Genomic DNA, 23,673 nt, shown 5'->3' on the forward strand with positions numbered 1-23,673 from the left:
GGAGGATAAACAGCGTAGATGTTACTATTATTATAAGGTACTTGGGGCTCCTCATCTATCTCCCCAAAGAGTCTGAAGTCTCCTCAGGGACAGAACTGTGAATTATTTGCTCTTGAATTTCTAGCACCAACCTGGCACATTGGTAGGTGCTCATAGATATTTATTTGTTACATTGAGGAAGGCATTCCTATTAGGAGAGTGAAATCCAGAGAGAATAAGAATCAGTGCCTGCAAATGTTTTTTACCTCTCTTCTGGGTGAAAGTCATTCTTTGGAATACAAAAGATTATCTACCGAGGCACAGAATGGGTGAGGCTGCAACAGGCAACATCTGACCAGGAATCTCGATCGGTCAGTCAAAAGTGGCTTGCCAGGGTCAGGGGTCCAAAGACCAAGAGAGGCCAGGGGAGGTAACAGGAGCGTGGGCCTCAGTGTGACAAATAAAAGCATGGTTGAGACTCCATCCCCAAAGCTTCCGTAATCTGTTTTGGGATCGCTCTGTTTAATGATCAAGGAGTCTTGACAGTATGTCAGAGTCAGGCTAGTAAATACTCAGGCTAAAATCAAAGGGGAGGCCAGTCCCAGACGTGTGAGAAAGCACCTTGGGGGCCAGGGGCCCTGCTTTGGACCTGACAGCGGGTTTGAGTGGATTCACAGGAGGTGAGAGGCTCTCCTGTCTTCCTTGCTGCCTGGGGGGAGGAAAGGGATCTGCTAGGAGTACTCTGGCTCCATCTGGTCCAGAAATTTAGAAAGATCCACAAGTTGAAAGTAGGGAAGAACAAAATAACCTCTGGGCGGATTTGACTCCTCACCGCCTTTGATCAGCTAATGATAGCGCAGGCTGATAAGTTCCCCTTCTAGGAGATGCAGAGGAAACCAAGAAGGCCTGACAAGCTCCTTTTCCTGTGGTGGTTATGTGAGACAGGGTGGTTTAAACAGATGAAGTGTTTAAATAAGAGAATCCCATCCCCCACAGGACGGAGGAGACTCTCCAGATGAGTGGACTTTGTAACTTTTGACTCTGTCTTCCCATGGTCCGTTTGTCACAGTGTTCCTTATACTTGTTGGTTCAGAGGTGATAAAGATAAGACCCCTTCCCCATGCCACCCACCCCCCCCTCCAAAAAAACAGCTTTTCCCTTTTATATTTCCTTTAGTCTTGTGGTAGGGTCAGCCTGACACAAGCCCCTACAGAATATACAGGGCTCACTTCGTGGCCTGCCTTAGACTCGTAGTCTGTTATTTGCACCTTGTCTGTCACAGGGAAACCCAGTCACATCTGTTTTTTCAGGAAAGATTACTCAGGCCTTTACCCCTCAATTACTGGTGAGTGTTTTTCAAAGAAGTGTGGTGCTTGCTGGTTTTAGGCCATCCCCCTAGCTGATTTCTGCCACCTCAGCTGATTTCTGCCCCCGTCTGTGGGTAGAGTTTATTGATTGTTTCCTTTCATTCTTTGCAGTTGTGTGGGCCTCGGTAAGTAGCAGTGGCTTGTTGAGCACCCGGCATAAGCAAGACGCTGCCTGACTCACTGTTTGGAGGTACACGGCAGAGGCTGTTTATTTTGGGCTTTGGCAGAGCTGCCCCAGTGATCCTATGTATTCTGGGCAGCTGGCAGAAGGGCAGCCCTCTACCTACTGTAGCTCGCGTCCCTGTTCTGCGTTTAGTGGCAAGCTTCCTTTCACATATCCCTCTTGGAAGGCTTGTGTTCCCAGCTGAAAATGCCCCCATACCCTCTCCCACTTGCAGCTTTGGGATCTGTGCTCCTTAAATAGCTCCATTGTTTGTAATGCTCAGAGCTTAGTGAAGGACACTGTCTTACCTTCCCCCCACCACTTCTCTGGAAAAATGGGGCCCCACTTGAGATAGGAGCTGAGTCCTCTGGGCACAAGCAAACTCACCAGTCCACATTCTTCTCCAAACAGGAATTACTATAACATTTGTCAGATGGACCCCACCCCCATGCTATACTTTTGTAGGTCTTGGGGTAAGTTTTTCTGGTGGCATCTGTAGACAGGGAGCTTCCCTGTAATGGGGAGAAAGGCAAGCCAGAGTTTGAATCCAGACTCTACTGCTGGGTGGCTGTGTAACCTCAGGCCACTACTAAATTGTTCAGAGCCTCACTTTCCTTCCTCATAGGACGGGAGAATTTAATTAGGATGGCAACTTTAAAGTGCCTAGTGTAGCGCCTGGTGATAAATGTTAATTCTCTTAGTCCCTTCTACCCTGTTGGACAACAGAGATCTCTACATTTATTTTAAGTTTAAATTTGTGTTTCTTGAAGGCCTACTGTGTGTGCCTGGCACCAGACTTGGCATAAAGCATTTCCATTAGATGGCAGAATTGGAAATGAAACCACAGCTCTGAGCTTTGTACCCAAGAGTCCAACCCTGTTGTAAACTCCAAGCCCGACTCCTAAGTTAATTATCACTCGCTCATCAATTATCCTTCTGAGGTTGGACAGTGCCTTAAGCAGCTGACTGGGGCCTTCCTCCAGAGGACCAGCCTGCGTCCTCCTGGAGGTGAGGAATTCTGAGGGCGAGAGCTGACTCATGTGCAACTTCCTTAGATGATAGGATGACGGAGATGAGACCAGGAAGTAGCAATTGCTGATGAGGAAAAAAATAAACATCTGTTTTCTCTTAACCCTTTAACCCTTTAACTACCACTGTCAAGGGACCACAGTATCATTTGTTAATGCCTGTGGAATGGCCTGGCTCCCTAACTCTGCCTGTGTCCCAACATCCTGGGGTCGGGGGCGGCAGACAATTGTGGGCGCTGCTCTGTAGGTCACTGCATTGGGTGGGGGGCTTTAGATGCTGTACAGCCCAGGCCTGGAGCAGCAGGAGAAGGAGAGTGGTCCTCCTGCCTGCCCGTTTTATAGCAGTCATACAGTGTAGGGGTGGGGTCGGGGGTGCAGTCCCAGCTGACAGCATGTCCCCCAGGTCCCTGAGCTGTGAGAACGAGAGGGGGTGAAGGGGTACCAGGCCATATGGAGGCCGTTTGTCCGCCAAGAGCAGCCCGGTCTCTGCTGAGAAGTGGGGAAGGGGCTGGCATATTACTGAGCTGGAGGAGGAGGGAGCAAAGCAAGCCCCTCCAAGGTATTCATCCTTCTCTGCTCTCTTGCCTGTCCTCTCTCCAGATATCCAGAAATTTCTGAAGCAGCCCTTTTTCTTTTCTTTGCCAGAGTCTTTGCCCTACCCCATTCCAAAAACCAGAGGTAAGAATTTAGTTTACAATGTGAAAATAAATGTAAAGAATTTATCAGTGCCTACTGTGTGCCAGGCATGATGCAAGACAGTTTCAGGTACACAGTTTCATCTGTCCCCTCAAACGCTTTACGGAGGTGGGTATTGGCGGTCAAGGAGTAAGGCTCAGAAGAGTTCAGGCAGTTGCAGGGTTGCAGGGCAGGCCCCGAGGTCAAACCCAGATTCATCCATCAGACCGTGCTCTGACTCTCTGCGGGCCTGACCCTGGGTGGCTGGGAGAATATCTTCACCGGTAGATGCCAGCTTACAGAACATGAGATGTACTATGCAGAGGGAGTCTCTCTGCTGGGAGACTGTGCAGCTCAGGTTGGGACTTGAACCCATGTGCCAGGACTCGATCCCAGCCTAAACTGAGATTGGGACTTGAACCCAAGGTCTTTTAATGGAGATCACACACCTGGTTTCAGGACTTAATGAAGCTCAGGTTCTTGATGTCTCATTGCAGAAAGAATTCAGTGGGAGACAAAGTGATAAGTAAGAAGTGGATTTATTTAGAGAGAAACACACTCCGCAGACAGAGAGTGGGCCATCTCAGAAGGCGAGAGGCTCTGGAAATATGGGGTGGTTAGTTTTTATGGGCGGGGTAATTTCGTAAGCTAATGAGTGGGAGGATTATTCCAACTATTTCTGGGGGAAGGGGCGGGGATTTCCAGGAATTGGGCCACCGCCCACTTTTTGACCTATTATGGTTGGCCTCAAAACTGTCATGGCGCTAGTGGGTGTACCATTTAGCTAATGCATTACAATGAGCGTATAATGAGGCTCAAGGTCCACTGGAAGTGGAATCTTCCTCCGTTGTGGATCTGGTTAGTTCTAACCAGTTTTGTCTTGTCCTGTGGCTGTGTCATTCTTTTAAAGGTTGTGCCCTACCCCCTTCCCTCCTGTTTCAGCTGTTACCTGCTCCTGACTCATCTCAACTCGGAAACCACGTGACCCTTTGCATTTAAAAACAAGGTAGTGCCTTGAAATGTGGGCAAAATATTCCAAGTCAAGTCAGTTTTCTACTAAGCGTCTACTCTCTGCCAGATTCTGTGCCGAGTTCTGGGAATACAAGAATCAGAACAGGAAACAGAACAAATGCTTGCCCTACAGCTTGGGTAGGTGGGTGGGTTAATGGAGAGGTAGGGGAAGGACTGACCTGTGAGAAAATAATTGCAGAGACAACAATACAGTGATGTTTATAGAGAGGTGTGAAGACGTTAGGGGAAAACAGAGGAGGAGTAATAAAGCTGCTGTTTATTGAACACTTGGAGTGTGACAGGCCCTTTACCAGGTACTTTACCTGCATGATTGTGATGAATCTGCACAGCACCCCTGTGAGGTACATACCTTTAGTGTCCCATCTTGCAAATGAGGGAACTGGCGCATAGGAAGATCTGCCTGAGCCCACGTGGTGGGAAACCGTCAGAGCGGTACACACCCCGGGTGCTCTCACTGTAGGCACAGGCTGGTAATCTCTACCCTGTGCTGCTTAGTTCTCTTTGGGACAGTGTCCTGGAGCAGGCGACCTTGGAACTGAGTCTTGAAAGATGGGCTGGGTTTCAGGTGACCCCGTTGTACTTTCAGGTCAGGGTTTCCAGGCAGAGGATTAGCACTTCTTCTTTCAGAACGACTAGGGACTTTGATGGCTACTTCCAGGTGGCAAGAGTTTTTATGTTCGGGGCAGGGTTCAGTAAAGAAAATGTTCTTCCTTCTTGTGCACTCTGACCTGCTGGCTGGCATGTCCCCTCTCCTGTGAGGTGGGGGGAGTGAGGGACTCAGGCCTAAAACAAGAGGGACAGGCTCTGAAGCCAGACCCATTTGTGAGCTGCCAGGCCCCCGGTGCAGGGCTTGGGCTGGGCCCCTCTCAGGATGGTGGCGCTGGGGGCCTGCGAGGAGCTGTGGGGACAGCCTAAGCCTCGGTGGCTTCTGCCACTGAGCCTACACCCCGGCTCCAGTGCCACACCCTGGGAAGGGCTTGAGCGCCACAGCTGGCCCTCCTCCCGGCATGTGGAAAGTTCTCATGAGAAAAGGGATCCTGGCTGGACAATGGGCTTCCTGTCTGACTGCTGGGAAGGTTTGTCTTAAAGGAGAGGAAGGTTGCAAATGGCATGAGAAATCCTCTCTTCCCTCTCGCTGCAGCCTGTTTTAGACTTTTGACTATTTGAGTGGGGCCAGGAAGGCAGAAAGCCAGGGGAAGCCATGGACAGAAGCAGCCCTTGGTTCCCTCTTGAGTTAACTGACCTCCGCCTGCCTGGTCCTCTGCCCTCACCACGCGCCCAAGGTAGGAATCTGCCCTGACGCCGGATGCAGGAGCCTCTGCACAGACAGGGTGCTTCTCCTGGGGCTTCTCACACCCTGTGCTCAGTCCAAAACCGTGGTGGCTGTAGGACTTTTATGAAGGAATCTCGGGAGGTGGTGAGGCTGGCCGTCCACCCAACTTAGACAGATTTGCCGATGGCAGACTTGGAGGCCATCTGGTTCAGTGCCTGCGTGGACTGAGTCCCAGAGAGACCAGTGTCCACAGGCAGCACCCAGATTTGTCTTCGTCACTGGGCTCCTCTCTCTGGGGCTCCCTTTCCAAGGTGCGGGTGTGGGAGGAGAAGCCGGGCTCAGCACCCTTGCCGCTGTCCAGGGAGCGCCGTGGAGTGGAAAGCCACCGCTCCTGGCTTCAAATCCTGACTCTGCCTCTGACCTGCTGGGTGACCTTGAGCAAGTTTCTTAACCTCTCTCACTCAATTTGCTTATCTGTATAATGTTATAATAATGTTTCTTACAGGGTTTCTGTGAAGTTTAAATGAGTTAAACATGTAAAGTGCTTAGACTGGTACTTGGCATATAGTAGAAGGTCAGTGACTAGGAGCTGTAATTACTGAGATTTCTCAAGGAGGCCTCAGAAGGAACCTTTAGACTGTGGTCAGATGTGATACCCCATCCCCCCCTTGCATTTGTCTGGAATGCCCAGTACCAACTTTCTGGGGAGGCTTTCTTGAGGAGAATCATCTCCCCTTTGAACTAGCAAGCTCACACCTTTCACAGAGTAGCGAGATGTTCCAAAGGCCCTAGGCCTAGTCCATCGGGGGATGAGCCGCAGAACGGAGCCTGGTGTCCTGCCCTCCTCTGCAGGCCCACCTTGGCTTCGTGGTCAGGCCTGCAGCTCAGGAGCCAGAGCGCCTGTTGAGTCATTTAGAGATGTGTGGCTTGGAGCAAATGACTCAACTCAGCTAAGCCTCATTGTTCTTATCTATAAAATGGAGAAAATGTAGTACCTGCTTCGTGTAAAGAGAGAGCTCAGAAGAGTGCCTGGTACACGTCATAACGCTGTTGGCAGTAATTATTATTTTCCTTGTCTTACGTGCAAAAAGAAGTCTGCACGTTTGAATGCCTTTTTTTTTTTTTTTTTTTTTTTTTTGCTGTTTTTGCCTTGCTTTTTCTCTGGCTCTCTCTGTTCCTAGCAAACCATCGAGGGCTCGAAGTAGAAATTGGACCTTCATATATCAAGAAAGGGCTTTGAGAGCAAGCACATAAACAGTGCTTTAAAACACAACCTGAAGGGACCCTCAGTGCTCCATGGTGTCTTTGTCTGCTGTTAGCCTCCCGTCTCACACTCGGTCGTGTGGTCTGAACCCTTCCCGCTGTTCTCAGATCCCTAACATCTTTGCCGTCCTGTACAATGGCCACTAGCCCCAGGTGGCTCTTGAGAACTTGAAATGCGATTAGTGTGGCTTGAGATGCGCTGTAAGTGCTGACTTACTGTGAAGAAAAGAATATAAAATATCGCATTAATAAATTTTTATATTGATTATGCGTTGAGCTATCAAAAATGTATTTTGCATATATTGGTTAAATAAAATACATTATTAAAATGAATTTCACCAGTTGTACATTTTTAACGTGGCTACTAAGAAAATTTAAAGTCACCTGTGTGGCCGCATCGTATTTCTGTTGGACAGTATTGTGCTAGGTGTGTGCTTTCCATCTATTCCTTCCTCCCCTTTCTCCCGTTTCTCTTTGCCTGGGCTCTCACCTTCCCCTGGTCGCCAGCGGTTCTCAGATGAACGGAAAAGATGTCCCTACCCAGAAGGTCACCCCAGGCCAATAGAAGAGCTCACCTTTGAACACTTCCTTCTTTCATTTACATCAGAGTTGGCTGTGCGCGTGTCCGTGTCCTGTAGACGGTAAACTTTCTGAGGGCATGGTCCTGTCTCCTTTACTTTTGTGGCCCTGCTAGAGCGTCTTGTGAGGAGAGGCTCGCTCTAACTGTTTGATGCAGTTACAGCCACACAGGGACACGTCTGATACCGCCTCAGCCGTGTCCCTGATGACCACAGCTGCCGTGTTGGTGTGCTGGGTTTGCGGAAACCACTTCCTTCTCCCCTGAATTCCCAGGGAAGCTTTTCTCTGGCCATCCTTTGAACACCTTCACTGAGCACCTATTTCTCTGTGCTCAGTTGTGTTCTAAATGCCACTGCACTGGTTTTGGTGTAAAACGACATTATTTCAAACCTGCCAGTGAACACTGACACAGTTTCTTAAGCCCTCAGGCACTGTGTATGGGAGTGTAGTGTTTTCTTGGTAAGTGACATCAGATGGACACCTCTTAGTGTTGAGTCTTTTTAATAACTGCACGAGGTGTTTACATGTCTGCTTCCGCTCCGCAAGCTGATCTTCACACTCCCTACGCCCCACACCTCGTTTTAAAGGGGCTCAAGTATTTGTTCAGTTTGTTAAGCTGAATACTTTGACCCCAGGGCCATTCCTGGAGCTTGTTTTGATTCCCTTGTTATGGAATCTTACAAGACTTTGTTTTGTCTTTAATTTGTCTCTTCCTCCTAAAAGTCTGGTCCCCAAAACGGCAAAAGCAAAACACATTTAGAAGTGCTGACTGTGGGTTCTTGTTGGTTTCTGCTAATGGTTTTAGGCTGTGGGGACTCTGGGGTAGAAGTATCAGCCAGATGGCTTTGCGTCTCCTCCGTCTGCACCCTCACCAGCTGGTCACATGGTCTCTCGCTCAATGACTGCCATGCTCCAGGCACGCTGCCGGGCCCCCTGGAGAATTACCTCGCTGCTTCCCGTGCTCACTGGAGGCCTAAGTGGGTGTAAGAGAGAACGGAAAGCGGAGAAGGAAGCTAAGGAGAGCTAATTGATTTTTTTCTGTAAAATTTCCATCTTCTGGCTTTCTCCTTCTTTTTTTAAAATTATGCAGCTTTGCCAAATCAGATGAGTTCATTGTCTTCTTGGGGCTAGGAACAGAGCTTGAAACTCCCCCTGCGGACCTGGGGTTGTCAGAGAGCAAGCAAGCCTGATGCACAGATGAAGTCAGCCTCTTGCCCAGAACAGGGGCTTCCGGAAGCCACTGAATGATTTGTTTGCTCTTCCTGATGTCCTTCCCGTTCCTGTGAACCCCAGGCGTCACCGAGACGGTCCTCTCCAACACCTGCTCTTTGCCATGGCTCTCCCACTCTGCTCTTTGATTGGGCAAGAGGGCCATATTTTTTCCTTATGTTCTTGGCGTCTTAAAACAATCTTGCCTTTTTCTGACTTTTCCTTCTAAGGCCTCCTTATTTCTTCCTCGGACCTGGGGCAGTCCCTTTGTGACGCTGAACCTAATGTACTCTAGTTTGTTTCCTTTGTATGATCCTCATAGACAAACATAAGAGAACTTTTGTCCAGTTTATTTCACCATGCAAGGGTTGCTCTACTGCTGACCTACTCTAAAAGCTCTCTCCACTTCTGTCCATCTTACATCAAATTCAGTTCCTCTTGTAATTCTGCCCATTGAATATAGTATAAACACCTCCTGTTGCAGCCAAGGCCCCTCTACAAGATGGTTTCATCACAATATTATTATTATTATTACTACTACTACTACTACTGTTATCGTTATATTTTATTTATTTATTTATTTATGCGGCCAAATTTTCTTATGCAACCAAGCTAACCTAGGCTACCTGATGCTCTCTGGGCTTAATCTACACTGTCCTACTTTGGTGCATTAGCTGCAAACCACCACCTCCTTTCCTGCTGAAATCAAGCCCCATTGGAAATGCCACTTCCTCCACGAGCCGTTCCCAGCCGTTCCCCACACAAGGTTGGTCTCTCCTGCTCTCAGCTCCCTCTCTTGTGACACTAATCCCTTTCTTTGATGTGTATTAGAATAAATCTGTGTGGAGTATCTTTGGAGAGAGGCACTGGGTTGACTAGGAAAGGAGAAGGGCTTACTTTCCATGTTCACCCTCTTACTTTTTGGATTTTTACCATGTATATATTTCCTATGATTATTTTTTCTATGAAGGTATTATTTGCATAACAAAGGACCCAGTCTATAAAACGTTAGGAGAAGATATTGGAGAGTATGTTTAGGAAAATGTCCTTACCCAAGACACAAAACCCAGAAGCCATGAAGAAAACAACTTTTAAAATATATGTGTCGGGACTTCCCTGGTGACGCAGTGGTTAAGACTCCGCGCTCCCAGTGCAGGGGGCCCGGGTTTGATCCCTGGTCAGGGAACTAGATCCCACATGCATGCCGCAACTAAGAGTTCGCATGCCACAACTAAGGAGCCAGCGAGCCGCAACTAAGGAGCCCACCTACCGCAACTAAGACCTGGTGCAACCAACCTAATTAATTAATTTTAAAATATATATGTGTGGACTTACTTGTCATACCCCTATTTGGCTACAAGTACCTGAAGTGCTTATCTTTCTATCCTTTTTCAGAGCACAGCACAATGCTCCCTACACAGTAATCAGTAAATATTAGTTGAATTGAAATACAATTGTAAGTCGCCTCTTTGTAGACCTCATTTTTGCACATATAAAATGGGTGCCAGGTGATGTCCAGGGCCCCTCTCAGAGATTCCGTGAAGATGTGGGCTTTATGGGCAGAAGTACCCAGCAGAGCAGGAATGGTTTTAGAATCAGCAGCCCTTCCCCTGGGACCGTCTTCCCCAGCACATTGGACCTGTAAGTGGGTCCTTCCTGTTTTCGGGAGCTGCCCCCCGGGTGTTCATCATTAATTACACTGAGGAAATGAACCAATTAGACACAACCCAAGGAGAGCCGGGAGAATCTGTGGCAGGCTTGTTGCCCTGAACAAAAGAGGGAAAGTGTAAGGGGTAAAGCAGTTTGCTGAGGTTCCTTTGGAAATCCAGCTGGCCAGCTCTTTGAACTACTTGGCCAGAGTTTAGAGAGGCACCAGAAGGAATGTGACGCCTGTGTCTCCCTCCCGTTCAAGACCTCGGGCGAGGTGGGTGGTGTTGGAAGAGTCTAGAGGAGGAGGAGGTGTGTGCTTCGCGGGGACTGAGGGGGCTTATTTGGGCTCATCTGCGGGTGTCAGAGAGGCTGCCCAGACTTCTCTGGATCCCTGTGGACCTACCCCGGGTTTTAATAGCTTTAACTATGGAGTCTTTTCTCCCAGTCTCAGTGACACGCAGCCCAAGGGCAGGGAGCCACCATCTCTTTTTCGACTTAGTATCCACCCCACAGCCTGGCTGGCAGTCATCTTGCTTAATAGAAGGTTGAAGGGAAGTGGTATTTGGTGAGAGAGTGGTGGGTGGTCCCATGAAGGGAGAGCACCTTATCTCAGACAGTCAGAGACTCCAGGTCTGTTAGAGGAAGTGAAGAAAAGAAACCCAGCAGTTCTTATTCTCATACTGATGTCCTTGTGGTAGTCACAATGGGGACAGGGTATTTGTCAGCAAAATCAAATGTCCTTTAGAGACTTTCGTCTTTCCTGTTTTGGTAATAAGGCTTGTGGTAAGTTGAAGTTTGTGGGTGCCTGGCCACCTGCCAGCATGTCTTCTCCCCCAGCCCAGCCTTCCTAACAGTGATCCCATAATGCCCCTCCTGTCCCCTCCTATTTTTGCTAGGCACACCCCATGATCCATTGCCGGGGGACTTCAGTTCTGCAGTGTCTGTCCAGGCTCAGAAGGGGAGGCTGCCTTCTCCCTGGGCTGCTCAGACCTTCCGGCTCCTCTGACGTATTACTGCAACTTACCTACACCAGCGTTCCCACCACACTTAGGTACCACTTGCCATCTCCCTAACTGACCTGTTCAAAGGGGAGGCAACCTTGACATATGCACTCCTTAAAGGCCCACTCACTCCTGGGGTGGAAGCAGTGTCTGCTGGTGGGAAGAGCACAGGTTTTAGAATCGGAAGCCCTGGCTCTGCTCCCAGGTCTGCCTGACTTGGCTAAAAGTCATTTAACTTTTGTGGGCCAGTGTCCTCATCTTCAAAGGGAGAAATGATAACTACCTCACGGAGTTGTCAGAGGAATAAATAAGATAGGAGGTCAATGAAGGTGCTTTTAAAACTAAACAGTCCTACCTGAATGAAAAATAATGGACGTTACTGCGGGATAGAGACGAGTGATGCCAGTGACCGCTCTAGTCAGGGAATGGGTGGTGCACGGGGGCTTGGGAAGCCTCCCAGGAAATGCATCAGAAATCCCCTCTGATGCCAAGAAGTCACATTTTTATTATGCGAAGGAATCCTTTCTGGTATTGATGTTGGAAACAAGGCTAATGTTTCCCCTGTGCAGGTTACTGGTGTTTTCTCACCTGTCACTCTGATTCGTTGTGTATTTCAGTAAGTTTTATTAAAACCACATTATGCGAATGCATTATTTCATTCTTTTTTATTGGCTGAGTAATATTCCATTGTACATATGTACCATGGATGGCCCTGGAGATTATCATACTTAAGTGAACTAAGTCAGAGAAAGAGAAAGACAAATATATATCACTTATATGCGGAATCTAAAAAAAAAAAAAGATACAAGTGAACTTATCTACAAAACAGAAACAGACTCGCAGACTTAGAGAATGAACTTATGGTTACCAGGGGGGAAGGGTGGCAGGGGGAGGGATAGACTGGGAGTTAAAAAAAAAAAAAAAGAGTACACAATTTGTAATCATAAAAAAATAAAATGCTGAAAAAAATCCCACATGCGCTAGATCTCTGTAAGTCCAGCTTTGTTGAAGTCTACTGTTCGGTGATGGATGCCGTTGTCCTAAGGCGCAGTGCTGGGGAGGGAGGGCGAGGGGAAGTGCTGCAAGCAGCCAAGCTTCCCCTGCTGCCAGGGCGCCTCCCTCTGTCATTGGCAACCTGAACTTGCAGAGTTTGGCCAGCAGCCTTTCCAAGGGGCTGGCTCTTTGCTCCTGGTGTGTTTCCTGCCGAAGCCCTCGGAGCTGCCCCTCTCTGTCGCTGGCGGCAGTCTCGCTGGAAAACCTCACCACTGTACCTCTGCTCTCTCTGTCTTTGCAGTGTGTTCCCTGCCCCCGGAGCCAGAGAATGGTGGCTACATCTGCCACCCCCGGCCCTGTAGAGACCCCCTGAACTCGGGCAGCGTCATCGAGTACCTGTGTGCCGAAGGCTACATGTTGAAGGGTGATTACAAATACCTGACGTGTAAGAATGGCGAGTGGAAGCCAGCCATGGAGATCAGCTGCCATCTCAACGAGGGTCAGTTTGGCAGATGAGAGGGGGGTGCTGCTGGGCTTCTGCTTTCTTCTAACTCCCGGGAAGTGGTGCCCGCTCCCTCTGGGGCAGCATGGCCCTTCTGATGCCCTGCAGCCTCCCTTCCCTCGGGATTTCATGTCTCTGGGAAAGACGTTTGCATTGCTGGTGCGTGTCCCAGTGCATTTCAGCCGAGCCACCGAGGCATCTGCTGTGCTATGTAAAGTCCCTTTGATGCTCCGGATCTCTTGTTTGCCTAGCCCAGTGCCGGTGACCTTTGACTGTGTTCTGCTAACCCATGAGCACAGTGCGAGCACCTTCTGTAGTGTCTCTTTTGTATTGTTTTTCCTTGAATGGAAGTGGACTGTTTTGTTACGGAGCTGCAGTCCAGCTGGCCAGAAGACCTATCCCCCTCCGCCTCCTCCTGTCACGCATGACGGGAAATCCAGCTGCCTGCGGGAAAGTGTGTCATGCAGCCATCTTTGTGCTTTCACTCGAGCTTCAAGACCGTGACACCCCAGAGAAGGGTGGGGACAGGCCTGAGGTTTACAGCTAAAGCTGCAGGATCTTAGAACAGATTGTTATTACCACCCTATTCTTATAAATTTTCCTGCCACGTGGGTGGGACTTCAGATGGTGGAAATGATGTGTGCATTTGGATGGTTCATGTCTTCCAGCCTGCTACTGAGGACAGGATCATATGGGGTTTATAAAGGTAAGATCTCTAGGGGTAAGTGAGTTTAGGTGTTAGATGGTCCTCAAAGGTCCAAAGTGAAGGGAATTTCAGATTCAGGAACAGAATAGGGAAATGTCCCCTTTCCCTGATGTAAAAGCCACCCTGCACCGTTACTCCAAAAGTGGCCCTGGCCATACGTAGCGTGTCTCAGCGTGGCACTGTGCAGGGGGCCCTTGACAAGGTCAGCCGTGGGGCTCACGTTCCGTGTGTCAGGGTACAAAGCACGTCTGACGATGGCTTGTTCCCGTAGACAAAGATGCCCACACGTCGCTCGGGGTCCCCACGCTGTCCATCGTGGCTTCCACTGCCAGCTCCGTGGCGCTCATTCTCCTCCTCGTGGTGCTGTTTGTGCTGCTGCAGCCAAAGCTGAAGTCTTTCCATCACAGCAGGTGAGCCAGTGGCAGCGGGCGGCGTGCGTCACGGTGGAGGCTGGCCTTCGGCTGGCAGAGGGGTGCTGGTGGGCCTGCTGGCCTCTGCTGGTCTGTGTGCACCCAGGGAAAGGGGAGGGCCCTGCCGTGTGTTAAACTTCCAGATGTGCCTGGCACTGTGCTTTTGCTTTGCATACATTGTCTTCATCCTCACAGGATCGTTGCAGATTAGGAAACTGAGGCTCAGAGCGGTTAAGTCATTCACTCAGGGTCCTCCCTCTAGGTGATGACAGAGGTGAGATTTAAACCCCAGTCTGTCCAACTCTAGTGCCATGTTATTTCCCCTACATCAGTGGTTCCCAAAGTGTGGTCCCAGCAGTGTCAGCATCACCTGGGAACTTGTTAGGAATGCAGATTTTCAGGCCCCACCCCAGACCAACAGAATGAGAAACTCTGTGTTTCTCAGGCCCTCCAAGCGTTTCTGATGCAGGCTCATGTCTGTGAGCCACTGCCCTGTCTCCCTGTTCCCCTCTCCTGGATGCACATAGAGGCACCTGTGGGAAACTAAAAACAAACGCCAACACCTGGGCCTCCATCCCCAGACGTTCTGATTTATTTAGTTTGGGATGGGCGCCTGGCGTTAGTGTTTTAAAAAGCTCCCCAGGTGGTTCTGACGTGCAGCTAGGATTGGCAAGCACTGCACTATACCATACTAGAAACCGAGGAAGTGGTTTTCTTGCCTACCTTTGTCACTTTCCTTTTTCCAGGTGAGTGCATCAGCCACAAATCATCCCAGACTGGATAGGTGAGGTTGGGGTGGGGATGGCCAATGGTGGGGACCTGGCCCCCGGTGGGTCCCTCAGGGTGGACTCTCCCAGGCTGGCATGGCCCCCTTACCTGCTTGGGTTGCCCTGGCCCTTCCTCGTTCCCTCCGAAGAAAACAGTTTATGTCCATCCACAGCCCTTCCGCATTGACTGTTGTCAGGCACAGGCACGAAGGAACAGACTAAACTGCATTAAATAAAATGCTCCTGGTCTGGAATGCACAGACAAGGACCAGTTTAATATCTGTGTACTGTGTGTGTGATTCTTCTTTCTTCTTGTTATTTTGTTTTGTTTGGGGCAGGGGGTAGCAGCTATTTTTAAAGGTAGTTAAACAATTAGTAGACTAGAGAAGATTTGGAAGGGACTGTTTATTTGAAAGAATTGGCTACTGCCACATAAAGTCAACTCGAGCTGTTCCTCATTTCATCCAAATTAGGGATCATTTTCCCCTGGTAGTTAACTAGTCAGTGTGTTCAAAGTAACTGATTTTGCCTAAGTGGAAGGGAGATTTGGGTTTCATTATAGACCCTGTTTAAATTTTGTACATCTATTACTTTTTAAACAAAAAAAAAAATGTTATTTTGAATAACGAAAGTTAAGCACATGCCAGAATGCACTCTGCTTTTGGATGCCACCCTGTCATCAAAGTTTCCCTTCTTCCCAGAAACATCTGAGCACTTTTATGAGTGCCACTTCTGTCTTCCTCACTGTGTGTGTGCCATTTGAACTGGGTAGTACAGATTTTTATCTGCAAGTACAGGTGAGGAAATTGAGAACGAATAAAACAGTCCAGCAATAATAATATGGTCCAGCCATAGACCTTATGTGTCTCCTGGTGTGACACACGGAAGAGGACATGACATCACAGACAGTGCTGTGATGTGTAGTGTTCTAGGCAGAGATTGGCCTGACTCTAATCCCAGGGAAATGATTAGACAGGTCCAAATCATGGGATATTCTAGGAGACAGGTGGCCTGGACCTTATAACAAACGTCAGTGTCATGAAAGAAAACGATAGTGGACTGTTCTAGATTAAAAGAGATGCAAGAGACAGGACAACTAAGTGCAATGCATGATCCATAATTGGATTGTGGATGAAAACAAACAAGACAGCAGCTGAAGCAGATATATTTTTGGGTAGTTGGGAACATTTGTATTACAGTATTATACCAATGTTATTTCCAGGATGTAAATACTGTTGTAGTTATATAGGAAAAGAGGTTCTTGGGAGGTGTGTGCTAACTACTGTCTTAATTAGTAAGAAATAACTTATTTTCAAAATGGTTCAGGAATTCCCTGGTGGTCTTATGGTTAGGACCCTGCCCTTCCACTGCCGGGGGGCCTGGGTTCAATCTGTGGCCTGGGAACTAAGATCCTGCAAGCCTCACAGTGGCAAAAAAAAAAAAAAAAAAAAAAAGTGCGTGTATAAAAGTAATCCAGAAAAGAAGTATTTGCATGGATAAATCTCCCAAACGTAATGTTATAATGTTGAGTTAAATACAAAGCCAGACACACACACACACACACACACACACACACACATTTATTGTCTGTCCCATTCATATAAAGATCAAAAATATGCAGAAATAACTGGTGTTGAAGGATTCATGTTTAGGCAGTAAAATTACTAAAATAAAAGTCAAAGGAACGATTTTCATGAAAGTCAGGATAGTGGTTACTTTTGGTGGTGAGGCGATAGGAATGGACACGGCGGGGGTGGGGTAGGCGGTGCTGGCAGTGTTCTGTTTCTTGACCCAGCTAGGGCTTGTACGCCATGTTACCTCTGGAATAAATCAGCTGTACGTTTTTCAGTATTTGTCTAATATTTGTGTTACAATTCACATATTTTTTTAAGTTTATGAAGTTAAAAAAATGAAATAAAAGGCAAGCAAAGTGGCTGAGTCGAAAGAATAAAATTCTTCAGTTTTTGAGTCCAGTGTCCCATTTCAAGACCACGGTGCTGCTTTTCCTCCTCCTCTTTTTAAAAGGAGCTTTATGGAGATGTCATTTACAAACCACACAGTATACCCGCTCGAAGTGTACAGGCGGGGGTATGTTCACGGGCGTTTGCAGCCATCATTCTCCCACTTTCCTGTCTTAGCTGTGCTGAGTGAATGGCTTTATTTCTGGGTCTCTAGCGTCCTAGTTTTTGCACAGGACCGGAGGGCTAGGTGCCTGTGTACCCAGAGGTTAAGAACACAGTCTTCGGAAGCAGGTGGAATGGATTCGCAGCCTAGCTTCCTCCCTTGCCAGCTGTGCGACTGGGGAGGTTACTTAACTACTCTGAGCCTCATCTGCATTCTTGGTGAATCTACCTGAAAGGGCTCAGGTGAGGACACAGTGGGGTAAAGTGTATAAAGCCCTAAGTGCCATGCCAGGTACGTAGTAAGTGGTCAGAAACGGTTGGTGGTGTTGATATTGTGATATTCACCTGTGCATGTATTCTGATTCTTCCTTTGTCCTTTCCTCCGGATGCAGGCGTGACCAGGGGGTGTCCGGGGACCAGGTCTCCATCATGGTGGATGGAGTCCAGGTTGCGCTGCCGTCGTATGAGGAGGCTGTGTACGGCAGTTCCGGTCACTGCGTGCCGCCCGCTGACCCCAGAGTGCAGATAGTGCTGTCAGAAGGGTCTGGGCCCGGCGGGAGGAGCGGGCCGAGGGAGCAGCAGCTGCAGGAGCAGGGGGCCTGCTCCTCGGCAGGCGGAGAGGAGGCGGCCCCGGGCCAGTCTGGACTGTGTGAGGCCCGGGGCTCTCGGGGCTCGGAGACTGTGATGGTGCATCAGGCAGCCCCCGCTTCCTGGGTGGCCGGCTCAGGGAACAGCCGCGTGGCACACAAAGAAGCCCCAGATTCAGAGAACAGTGACATACAAAGCCTCACGTCGGAGGACTACACAGATGGTAGGTGCTCTGTGCTTATCATACGTTATTATCTGCTCAGGGTCCTTGCTGGGAGTGAGGAAGGACTGCGAACCTTTCTGATAATTGGTGTATCTGGGGGCAAAGAAAGATAATACCTGGGGGATTATCCTACAAAATAGAATTTTACCCTCGGAGCCCCAGGTAGGCCTTTGGGCTCTGTATAGGGAGGCTTTTCACTGTTGTCTGTGAATTTTAATAGGTTTGGAGTCTCCGAAACTATTCATGGCCTCAGGGATATGCTAAATCAAAGGGTAGACAGCCGGTTGGAGGTGGAGTGGAGCCTGTCCTCTTGTTATAACTTTTATGTTCCTGAAAGAACAGGAATGACAAGGAGGTGTGGGGTCTTACGACAGAGAAAACTGGAGCCTGCCTCTCCCAGAGCATTCCAGCTGCTTCATTTTAAATAGGAGCATGCCAGGTCCCGTGCTAGTTGGTTTTCTTGCACTGTGTCAGTCAGACCTCACAGTGATCCTGAGAAGTGGGTGTTATTACCAGCCCCATTTTACAGATAGGGAAACTGAGGCTCAAAGAGGTTAAGTCACTTGCCCATTGGTAGGTGGCTGAGCTGGGATTTGAAGTTGACGGATCTGCTCCCAAACTTGCGTTATAGCCCCATGGTGCCATGCTGCCTCCCAGGTCACTCCAGGTCCTTTGTGGCAAACCAGCCAGAGAACAAAATTGCCCCCTCCTGACACCTCTGCCTTTACCGGAGCCTGGAGAGTTGAACGTTGGGATTGACTCTGTCACTTTAAAAAACATCTTTATGTAAAATCCCACTGTGGTTCAGGATGCAGACCGAATCTAGATGTTTCCCTTTAGAAAGTGAGGACTTCTATACGTACCAACCCCCCCGTAAAAGAGCCTTAGAGAAAACTCTCTGTTTCCTGGGAGTCCTGGGCACAGTTAATGTGTACGGTTTAGAATATCTGAAAGCAAAGAAGTTGGAAATTCCTAAGTGCAGATCAGGTGTAGGGTTTCCTGATTATCAGCAGCATGCCTCCTTTTTTCTTGGTGGGATATAGAGCTAAGAAGGGGCCATTAAATAGGTGGCCAAGGTTTAAAGGTGGAAGCCAGTGACCCCCATGGGCAGCCAGCTTTACATATTGTGTGTCTGCACGTATTGACACAAACCTCAGCCCTTATCCTTCCTAAGGAGCCAAGGTGGTGCCAGCTCTTCTGCCTTCTCCTCCTTGCTCCCTTGCTTTGTTCCATGTATTGAACAAGCGTTTTTCAGAGCCCATCTTGTGCCAGGTGCTGGATTAGGTTTCAGGTGTGATGGAAAGAACGGTGAAACATGCTCTCTGCCCACATGGATTGTCAGTCAGTTGGGAAGATGGAGCCTATACTTGAGAAAAAATGGAACCAAGAATGGTAGAGTCCATGTCAGAATGAGGAGTGCAAAAAACAAGACACACAGTTTATCGAGTTGGTTACAGGCTAAGCCTGAGCTGTCTGGGGCTGACAGTAGTGAAGGGAGCCAGGCCCTTAAGGTGTCAGTCTAAGCCGGGTGACAGATGAGTCAACTAAGACCCAGAGACGGGGAGTGATTTACTCAGTATCACACAGCTGGAGGATGGCTTGAAGGAGGAGGTGAGACTTACCAGGGCTCAGGAGCCTCACAGGGCGAGAATAAGGACAGAAAGAGAAGCAACTAGACCAGCAGAGTTAAAGCAGAGAAGAGGGTTCAAGGTGGTAGGACCAGAAGGGGTTTGAATACCCGACTGAACGTTGAGATTTTGTCACACAGGCAGAGGGAGAGATGAGCAGGGAAGGCCTAGAAAAGGGTGAGGGATTTAGGCTACCTGGGAGCGTGTGAGGGGAGCATTTCAGTTCTCTAAACGTGGGGTCCCTGCGACGGGGTCGGGTGTGCTGCAGAGGCACTCACACGGGCTAACCACGGTGCTCTCCGTCCTCCTCTGCCCGCAGATATCCCGCTGTTGAAAGAAGCATGAGGGCTGCCGCTGGCTTCTCTCCTCTGTGCCCTTCCTCCCTCTCCCTGTGGGTTTGAGCACCGCGTACTCCAGCTGCCCTGCCCGGATACCTGAGCTGCCACCTGTGTATCTGTGTATCTCTGAGGGCCTGCAGGCCCACCTTGGCTGGAAACTCAAGGAAGATTCTCACCATCTGCCTGCTGGACAGCTGGAGGAGCTGGCTTTTTGCCTGGCCCAGCCTTCCCGTCTGTGTCGGGGACATCGTTGAATGTGCTGGATTGAACCCTTTCTTGCCCTGAGCCCTCCGGGTCCGCTCCAGCGAGCGAGCGCTTGGGCGGCAGCCCCCGTGGGCCCGAGAGCGCTGCGTTTACTTGTGCCTTCCTCCCGCCCGTCCGGTGTCCCTGTCATGCGGGCTTGTTGCTGTCCTGCAAGCCTTCGTGGCGGCACTCTGCCACACAAGGGGCCGGGCCTGGGTCTGGCCTGTTTCCTTTGGGGGCTGGCACCGCTGCCCTTAGCAGGAGCAGATCCGAGAGTGGCTCGAATTGGGGCAAGAGTGTTGTTCCCTTGGCTTACCCTTGGTTGACACTGGTGGCGCATTGCTTGGCTGAGCAGGGAGGCTGGGTAAAGTCATGCCAGAGCCACCCCAGCGCCCAGCTCTGTAGCTCAGAGGTGCCGGCGCCTGGCCCTGTTGAGTTTCCAAGAAGCATCCAGAAGATCCCAGGGGAGGGGAGGACGGTGGCTGATAATGACCGTCTTCCGCATATGCAAGCTCTCACTTCCTACTTCCAGCATCTGGCCTTCCTGGCCTCGGTCCTCTCTCTCTCCCTGGAGCGTAGGGGGGAGTTGCATGCGGCCTCCTGGGTTTGATCCTGCGCAGCTCCGGCTTCCTTGCTGGCCGAGGCCTGAGGCGAATCATCCATGGGACAGGAGTGTTGCTGAGATGCCATGGGATGCCCGTCTGGTCACTGGCAGTTGGGGCCAGTTGCCCTGTTCTGGGTTCGTGGTGAGGGAAGGGGGCCTGAGAGGCGCCGACCGAGTCCCCAGGCAGCTGCAGGCAGCTCCGCCCCGGTCCCGAGGGTCCTCCTCACCACAGTCACGTGCCTTAGTAACTGTGCCCAGGAGGCATCCTGCTGCTTGCCTCGCTGCTGCTGCTTTTCCTCGTTCCGCCCTCCCCTGCCGCCCCTCCGCTCGTCACAGCTGGCAGACGACTCCCTGGTCTTCCCGGCACCGGGAGGGCCCAAGGCACAGTCGGCACCCCCCCGCCCCCCCACCCCGCTTGGTGGTGGAGGTGGTTTGGAAGCAGCCTGGCCCCGGGGCCCTGCTGGGGCCGCTCCCTCGGCCGCCGAGTGTCCGATGCTGACAGGGCTGCTGCCTCCAGGAGATGTGGCGCTAAGGAGCGCATGTTACCGTTTTGTTTCTGAAGCACCGCGCCTCCGCTCCTTCCCCCAGCCTCTGTTTGGGGTGGTGAAAATAATAGAGCCCGATGTGTTTTCAGTTCCTGACCTAACAGGGTAGCTCCGGGGCCGCTGCGGGTGGCCTCCAAGAGGAGAGGAACGAATGGCCCGCCCTCAGCCTCCCGCCTCCACTCTCACACGCGCACTTTACTCCCCGCTCTCGCTCTGCCGGGGGCTCGCCGCCCCTGTGGTCTTCCCTCGGCTCAGGTGAGGGCAGTGCCTGCCTGCGTCGGCCTCCTCCCCGCGGGAGTCCTCGCGCCTGTGCCCTCAGCCCGGGCCCGTGAGCCGGAGGGAGACGGAACGGAGCAGGGCTGTCCTTGGCCTCGGAAGAGGCCGTTTTTGGAGACGTGCCTGCTAGCAGTTGCTGGCACGGGGCCCATCTGGAGGGCAGGGTCCCCGGCCCCGCCGCTTCACCCTGCACAGGTTCTGTTCCACCCACCGGCTGCCCTCGTCTTCCTCCAAAAGAGAGCAGGGACCAGTGGGGGCCGGGGGGAGGCATCCAAAGTCTCATTGCTGAGCCTGCAGCTTTCATTTCCCAATCTTCCAACACCTGAATTCTAGTCTGGAATCTTTCTTTTAAATGGAAGCTCTTACCTTTTTTTATATAATTACTCTGGGTTTTTCACCCAAGAGATTGCACTTTTTGTTTGCGTTATATTCAGCCACAGAGGTGACCGGCTTGGCTCTTGAAAAAAGAAAAGCCTGCCTTCTGAACCCTTCTTCCACTTTGCCCGCCCACCCTGGGGATCACAAGCCCAGACTTGCCACCCGGTAGGGAAGAGAGAAAAGTCAGGAACCTCCCCTCCACATCCCCCATGTCACTGGCTTTGCTGGGGCCTCCCGGAGTCCCCTGGCCTGTGGGTGCAGAGGCAGCCTGTCATTGCTGCTGACACCCATGACGGTTTGCCGCAGTGAGTTCTCTGCTCCCACATCAGCCATGCGCTGCTGTTTCTAGAGCTTCTGGCCTTTGTCCCTTGCGAAGGATCAGGGCCCCCCCACAGCTGCCCTGGAGTGGGGCCTGGCTGAGAGACAAGGTGGTGCTGGGGGCTGCCAGAGGGGCCTGGAGCAGGTGGGGAGAACTGCCCATGGTCTGACTTCCCGGGCTCCCCTCCAGGGGAGTCCAGCAGAGGACTTGCCCAGGAGAACGGTTGGCACCAAAGGACTTTTAAAAAGGGGTGTTTTGTTTTGTTTGTTTGTTTTTGCGTACATGAGCTGACTCAGTGCAGGTTTTATATCCTGGCAACTTGCAGTCACATTCCAGTGACTTTCAAGGGCCAGTATATGGTGAAAATTACTAAAAATTTCCATCCCTTTCAATGCCTTAGTTCAACACGTAGGCTCAATCTTCTGCCATTTTTGAGTTTTGTGTGCTATGCTCCCACTTCACTGGGTATGAACCGTGAAATGGGCCGAGTCCTGGCCACTTTGTGAGTTCTTTTGGTTTTATAAGGTATTTCAAAGTACATCCTACTAACACTCCATTTGCAAACAGAACTCATGTTGTCATCCCCATTCTTCCTGCCCTCCTCCTCTCCCCCTCCCCCAGCTTTAAAGCTCTGTGGAGAAGCTGGATGGCAAGACAGACAAAGGTACACTTTTCCTGCTAAGTTAGTGGTGGCACAGGAATCCTAGCACTCGGCCTTTTCCCTCCCCATCCCAGAGGAGCTCAAACCACTTGCTTTCTACATAACAATGTCACTTCCATTCCCAGGGAACATCTTTACATAGAGAATGGAAAATGCTGCAAATATTTCTAGATCCTTGCCTGTTCCCCTCCTCCCCCCCCCCACCCCACCTTGAGAATAACGGGCCCAGGAAGGAAGGGACACAGGCTTGACAGCTTAATTCCAGATGTGCTTGCTGAGGATAGAGGCTGGGAGCGTCTCTCGTGGAGCCTGGTAGGGCTCTTGGCTCTCAGCATAGGGCCTGTCATTACTGGTGTCCGGTGAGGGGCCCCGAGAGGATTTTGTTTGACAGATGTGTGCACCTGAGTGGTAGAGTAGCCAGTTCCCCGGAGAGGGAAAGGCAGGCTCAGCTTTCCTGGGAAGCGACTCCTCCTAACTGCCAGTTGAAAATCTAGTAGAATTTTGAATGAGAACCCCGAGGCTGAGCCCTCTGCTAGGGCTAGGAAGATGGCAGGGGCAAAGCACTAGGAAGATGCAGGGGCAAAGCACTCAGATGGCCAAGCAGGGAGGAGAGAGGGGCGAGGAGGGTTCCCTGGCAGACCACCACGCCCTGCCCAGGCTTCTCATCACACCACTATGGAATCTCTGCAATGGTTTCACATGACACACGCATCATTGACTGTGCAGGATGTCAATCAGTTTGGGTTTGCTTTATTTTATTTTATATATATATTTTTTGGTATCCTGTACATTGCAGTGGGTGTGAAGATAGTATTTTAATATTTGTACAAAGTTTAATTTAATTTTAATTGTTCTATGTATATAACTGCATTTCTAAATAATAATAATAAAAAAAAAAGTTCTTATGAAGGCAGTTGTGAGAGATGTGATCCTTCCAGAAAGTTTTTGCAGCAACCCTCCTGTGGGCAGGAGCTCATGAAGGGATGAAGCGCTAGCTCTGGGGAGAGAGGTACCTGGTAAGAGGAGACAGGATGAAGGTACAGGGAAGAGAGACCACAAACATAAGTGGAAATACATCACTTCTCTTTTTTTTTTAGTGCTCTTAGTGTGCCCCCCACTGCGCTCAAGCTGGGATTGGGCAGTGAGCAGG

At 50.2% G+C, this 23,673-nt stretch overlaps 1 protein-coding gene across 2 annotated transcripts in view; it reads left to right on the forward strand.

Moving 5' to 3' along the window:
- The window catches only part of SUSD6 (sushi domain containing 6), a 92,381-nt gene extending 68,949 nt beyond the window's left edge, over positions 1-23,432 (forward strand). For both annotated transcript variants that reach the window (XM_059914511.1, XM_059914512.1), the window contains exons 3-6: positions 12,514-12,711; positions 13,692-13,830; positions 17,113-17,531; positions 19,479-23,432. In XM_059914511.1, the coding sequence (XP_059770494.1) occupies positions 12,514-12,711; positions 13,692-13,830; positions 17,113-17,531; positions 19,479-19,504 (782 nt within the window). In that variant the 3' untranslated portion in view covers positions 19,505-23,432. The remainder of the gene's footprint in view (positions 1-12,513; positions 12,712-13,691; positions 13,831-17,112; positions 17,532-19,478) is intronic.
- The last annotated feature ends 241 nt before the right edge of the window (positions 23,433-23,673 follow it).

The sequence above is a fragment of the Balaenoptera ricei genome, chromosome 2 (assembly GCF_028023285.1).
Source record: "Balaenoptera ricei isolate mBalRic1 chromosome 2, mBalRic1.hap2, whole genome shotgun sequence".
In the NCBI taxonomy this organism is placed as follows: Eukaryota; Metazoa; Chordata; class Mammalia; order Artiodactyla; family Balaenopteridae; genus Balaenoptera; species Balaenoptera ricei.